Source organism: Dipodomys merriami, unplaced genomic scaffold (genome assembly GCF_024711535.1).
Source record: "Dipodomys merriami isolate MVZ:Mamm:240054 unplaced genomic scaffold, mDipMer1.0.p SCAF_10, whole genome shotgun sequence".
Taxonomy (NCBI): Eukaryota; Metazoa; Chordata; class Mammalia; order Rodentia; family Heteromyidae; genus Dipodomys; species Dipodomys merriami.
The window spans coordinates 36,989,309-36,995,395 of NW_027202271.1; the positions used below are offsets into that span (position 1 = coordinate 36,989,309).

General features: G+C 36.4%; 1 protein-coding gene across 1 annotated transcript in view; it reads left to right on the forward strand.

The window, feature by feature from the left end:
• Acss3 (acyl-CoA synthetase short chain family member 3) overlaps positions 1–5,532 on the forward strand; it is a 136,534-nt gene extending 131,002 nt beyond the window's left edge. Inside the window, exons 14-16 of the mRNA XM_069989281.1 lie at positions 2,640–2,739; positions 2,823–2,998; positions 4,047–5,532. Of these exons, the coding sequence (XP_069845382.1) occupies positions 2,640–2,739; positions 2,823–2,998; positions 4,047–4,115 (345 nt within the window). The 3' untranslated portion in view covers positions 4,116–5,532. The remainder of the gene's footprint in view (positions 1–2,639; positions 2,740–2,822; positions 2,999–4,046) is intronic.
• The last annotated feature ends 555 nt before the right edge of the window (positions 5,533–6,087 follow it).

Sequence of the window (6,087 nt, forward strand, 5' to 3'; positions counted from 1 at the left end):
TAATCCTAGCTACTCAGGAGGCTGAGATCTGAGGATCATGGTTCAAAGCCAGCCTTGGCAGGAAAGTCCATGAGACTCTTATCTCTAATAAACCATCAGAAAAGCAGAAGTGGCCCTGTAGCTCAAGTGGCAGAGCATTAGCTTTGAGCTGAAGAGCTGAGGGACAGCACCCAGGCCCAGAGTTCAAGCCCCATGACCGACCCCTCCCCCCCAAAAAAAATCTCATGAGAAGGTTGTAACTTAAAAGTATTGTATCTCAACTCTGTTTTGTTTGTTTGGTTCCTTTCTCCCTATTTCTGTGTCTGTTTTTAGTGTAGCTTGTCAGTTGCTTCTTTTTCACTGGGCGATCTAGATGTTTGAGTCCCTTTTGACTATCAACTTCTTTTCTCACTACTTTACACATAAGTAGTCTCAACTGTTTCTATTTTTCATTAGCATCTATATAGAACTGGTTCATTCAACCAGATGCTTATGCCAAAAAGTACAGAATCATCCTTAACTACTCTGGCTTATCCATGCCACTCATCCAATTTATCATCACATTTTGTCTGTTTTACTTCTATAAAAACTCTAGACCAGGTGTGCTGGTATACTTTATAATCTCAGAACTCATGTGGGTAATGAAAGTTTGAAGTCAGCCAGGACCACATAGGAAAACTTTTATAGGGAGAAAGAAGGGTAGGAGAGAGGGATTGGAGGAAAGGAGAGGAAGAGAGGAAGGGAGGGAGAAAGGAAAGAAGGAAGGAAGGAAGAAGAAAGGAAGGGGGGAAAAGGAAGGAAAAATCAAAGATTGTGTTAAATGTTTTTATACTCTCTACTGTAACCTTAGCCTTCAACAGTAGCCTCACAGAGAGTTGCCCTGCATAAATTTCAACACTCGCCTTAAATAATTCTCTTTTCATTTTACACACACAACTCAAAGGGTTTGTGATGTTCAGTGTCTACTCTAAAGGTAAAGGAGCCAGTCTGAAAAATACAAGGTCATTTCAAAAGATCAGTGTTGGCAGTGGGAGGGGTGGGGAGAGGAGAGAGTGGGCAGGTTTTAGAGTTGGGAATTGGTTCTGTATGATACAGTCTCTCGATGATGGACACATCATTGTCAGAACCCACAGAATGTACACAACAAATGTGAACTATGAACTATGGACCAGCGTGGTAATGATGATCCAGTGTTTGTTCATTGATTACAATAAGTGTATTGTTCTGATGTAGATTAGTATAGGGGGCTGTGTGTGTGTGCGTGTGTGTGTGAAGTCAGAAGTATATGGGAATTCTCTGCTTCCTGTTCTTATTGCTGTGACTCTAAAATTACTCTAAATGTGAAGGTGACGTAGAATTCACTCATCATACTTTTCCTTCTCAGCTCAGGTACATGCTATCTTCTACCATTAATTCTCTACTCTGCTTTGTATCCATACTGGCTTATTTCAGGTTTGAATAATATGTGTCAGTTCTTCTACTGAGTTTTTTGCTCTACCTCCTCCCCTTTGATTAATCATGTTATAATTTGCTAAGTAAGAGAAGACTTCCTTGAGGTTCATGTTGTTCTGTGAAGTTAACTGCTCTGGTGGTCTCTTGCATATAAATGCCTTTATTTCCTCAGCGCCTTTGCTACTTTTATGTTTAGCTCATGTTGAAAATGAAGTACCCATGATTATTTTCTAATCTATATCACCCCATGAAAAGTTAGTCTGCCCATTTGTGCTCACTACTGAGCCTAGTGAATTAGAATTGTGACACAGGAAATATAATATAACATTTGTTGAATGAATGAAGAATAAATAAGGGCTGCCAAGTGAACTTCTGAAATTAACTTACTTTACTGTTCTCTGGGTATTAGACCCTTAGAACCACTGAAATAATTTAATCTCTCAGAAGAGGACTTTTTGAACATGCATTTTTAAAATTCCCATCACAGCAGAAGTTTTTTTTTTTTTGCCTTAAGCATCCATATTTCATGTGCTTATTCAAATCTGTGGGTTCTTGCTATTCAAGGCAGATATCAGCCCTGGGCTCTGAGGGCTTGAGAGCTTCAAGGGGGCAATCTGAACCCTGATCCCTGTTGGTGGTAGTTATCTGATAGAAGGGCTCCTGTCTAAGTCCAGCCTCCCCTTTCAAGTCCTGTAAAGTTCTTTCTCAATGGGAAGCATCAATCAATGAATGAAATGGTCTGAAGATTATTCCCTAATAGTCTATCAAACAAACTTGCTTTAGAGCATCCAGAGATGCCTATGAAACGTGTGCTTTGTGTCGCTAGCTCAAAGGTCAAGCGAAACCATCACAAGGTCACCAGTTTCAGGAGGTATGTTGTCCTTTGTTTGTATATAGTATTCAATGCACATTTCCTCTGACTTCATTAATAAATAAGATGAAGGAGGAACAATTCCCTTACTTTCCAGGAAAGCTAAGCAATTTATCTTAATTACTGTCAACCTTTGCTGACTATCATGGGGATGCTAACCATTCACCTGAGTATAATGATGTGAATTAGTAGTAAATTTCAGACAGGCAGCCATGTGTTGCTTTTTGGTTTTGTTCTTTTTGGTTCTGTGCCATGTACTTTTGCTCTGTGTTAAAAGTCATGTCCGTATTTGTGTGTAAGCATATGTATTCTAAATGAGCCCCTTTTCTTATGACAGTCAGTCCTTTCCCATGGTACTGTGGAAGACTGTGCTGTGGTTGGCAAGGAAGACCCGTTGAAAGGGCACGTCCCCTTCGCTCTTTGTGTGTTGAAAAAAGGTGAGGCCTCCTGGTTCTGTGTGATGAAACCTGAATGATTCGCTGGGGATAATCAGTACTTACTATCTCAACTTTCTTCCTAGATATAAATGCAACAGAGGGTCAGGTTTTGGAAGAAATTGTGAAGCATGTTAGACAGAGCATTGGTCCTGTAGCTGCTTTTCGAAATGCAGTGTTTGTCAAACAGTTACCTAAAACCAGATCTGGCAAAATTCCACGGTCCACTCTATCTGCCCTAGTCAATGGCAAACCCTATAAGGTAAATGGTCCAGTGTGTTCAATAATGAATTCTCAGGTGTTGTTCATGTTTGCATCAGAAGCTGTTTCTCAAGCATGAATTTTAACCCTAAAAAATGCATGTTAACTTGATTTTTTTTTAAGTCGTTGGGCTTGAACTCAGGGCCTGAGTGTTGTCTCTGAAATTATCTATTCAAGGATAGTGCTCTACCACTTGGAGCCATAACACCTTTTCCAGTTTTTAGGCAGTTAAATTAGAGATAAAAGTCTCATGGACTTTCCTGCCAAGGCTGGTTTTGAACCAAGATCCTCAGATCTCAGCCTCCTGAGTAGCTAGGATTACAGGCGTGAGCCATCAGTTTGATGTTTTACTATAAGACGGAAGTAGTATAGACAATGAAGCTTGGAGAAAGTGGTTAAAATCATCTAATTTAGTTATAGGAATATGTGTGAAGACATTTTTTTTTACTATTAATAGTTGTGCCAGTTAAATTCAAGAATACTTGTGAAAACTCAACCCTATTAAATTAACAGTGCATCTTCCTTTATTGGAAACATAAGGACTATGAGTGAATAAGGAAGCAAACAATTTTCACTGGCAATGGATGCTCAATATGTTCTGACATATGTGCTAAACATTTTCCTGATTTGAATGAGAATTATTTTAGACAAGTTTGGACTGATATAAGCACATAAGTTCTTTTAATTCAAATCACATTATCTGTGCACACATATACAATTTTTTGTCAGTAAAGTCTACTAAACGGAAGTGTGACAATAATAAGAAATACTTGTATGAGCAATAGTAAGATAATGGGAAGTTGCAGAAAGCCTCTTATGAGGAACTCCACAGAAAAGTACCCTCAATGATCAATAATTTTGCTAATTGAACCACTTATTTACTATAGAAAACTACCTATAACTTTTAAATATAAGGCCCAAAGTTCCATATTTTGCATCTTTTCATAGATGTAGAGTAAGGGGAGCTATCAGACTACATGTAGTTTCATTGTACAGAAAGCAGAAGGGTTCATGAAAGAGCTTCCATCTGACACTCCATTTCCTTCCAGGTGACTCCTACTATTGAAGACCCCAGCATTTTTGGGCACATAGAGGATGTGCTGAAGCAGGCCTCATGACTTTACTTGTTCTTTTCATTTCTTTATCCTGTTAATTTTCTAGTTGAAATTAGATTGTTTATGAAGTAAATGTTTAAATAGAAATTACTTGCCAATTGAAATGTGAATTGCAAGGCTTCATGTGAGCCAGTTTAGTGAGGAGTAGAGAACAAAACCTGTCCATGTTGGTTTCCGTGACTCAATTTGAGTTGTTTAATAATTGCCTGTAATATGGCTCATTGTATGTTGCCCAGCATATTAAGAAAATGTCTGAGTTTAAAAGTCACACCATCATAAATTAAAAATGATTATGTCTGGATGTAACTTCTATAAAACTATTAATCCTTTAAAATAAGAAATTGGAAGATGAGTTTTAGTTTGTTTCACTTATGTAGAATAGACAGAATTCAGTAATAACTTGATTCATAGTTCAGCATGCAGCAGTAATCAAAGCATATATTAAAATGCAAAAAAGGAACCAGGCCAATTGAATCTTGGGAGGTTTTGAAAGTGTTTCTAAATATTTCAGCCCTTTGAGAACATATTATGGAGAGCAAGTTGTTCTAATTTCATAGGCTGGCTGAGAAAGTACACATGAAAAATAATAGAAAATTGACCTATATTGACTCAAAAATAATGCAAATCTTGTATGGAAGCATGAAAATATTAGCTCTTGGTGGGCTATAGACAAAAAAAAGTCTTCTCAAAGTATTAAATGTTTAATTGCATAATCTATCTTCTTGATGGTTACATCCAAAAAAATCATCTTTAATTATTTCATTAGCTTGAATTAAAGTAACTTGATAGTCATTCTCCACCTTGAAGCTATTGAGTTCCTTGGACTTTCCTTTCTGTTTGGTACATTTTATGCTTTTCCATAAATGTAGAATTTACAAATGAACCATTTAAAATATTTTAGCAATTAAATGTACTACAATTTTATTTTCAGATGAGATGTACTTAATTTGAAGTGGCAAATTCTTTAACTGGATATATATCACTATTCATTTGAAAGATGTACACCAAGGCAAATACAAAATCTGTGAAAGTTATAGTTTTGGTCCTTTTGCACAATTATCTGGTAATCATATCTAAAAGGATATTTAATCGAGTAGGCTTGGGTTATTTTCCAGTTGACTGGACCTGAAAAATAGTTCATGAGACTAGAGATGTAGCTATTTCTGTGTCCTATTGAAGAAACTTAGTTTGCAGGGTCAGAGAAAATAATTTTTATATGACTGAACACCCGGCAATAAAGACACACTATAGTCATGTGACTGCTTATAATTTGGGGTGGGTGGGTAAAAGGAATTTCTATTTTAATACTTACAATTAAGCATTTTCACTAAATAACATCTAAAATATTTTGAATTAAATGTTCCTTTACAAACAGTCATGTGATTAAAAATATAAATGTAATTAAATTTACTAAAATAAATTCTGTGTAACTTTTGGTATTTTATGGATTTGTTTTTACTATAAGACCTTCAGAAATGAAAATAAAAAATACTCTTAAAATCATTAGAAACGACCATTTTTCTCATGAGAGGAATGTTTAACACTTGTAAATGAGAACTATTTTACACATTTGAATTCATCAAGTCAATAGACAAATGGAGGAACACAGAGAGTTCAGGCCATACAAATGAATTTTGGAATCTGACACTGTCAGTATTAATTAAAACCTACTTCAACTTGAGAAAAGTAACTGCATCTTTTGTATTATCAAATGATATGTTCATTTGTATATGATAAGTATAATCTTACTTGATCTCTAGAAGCGGAATGTGACTTTAGTGATTGGGCTTTTTATTAAATGTCCACTAAAGATGCATATAAGAAAACCTTGGCCTCCAGGGTGGTGCTATCAGACAGTTCTATGGAACATAAAAGGGAGGAGCTTTGTGGGAGGACCATAGGTCTGTGTGTGTGTGTGTGTGTGTGTGTGTGTGTGTGTGTGTGTATGAGAGAGAGAGAGAGAGAGAGAGAGAGA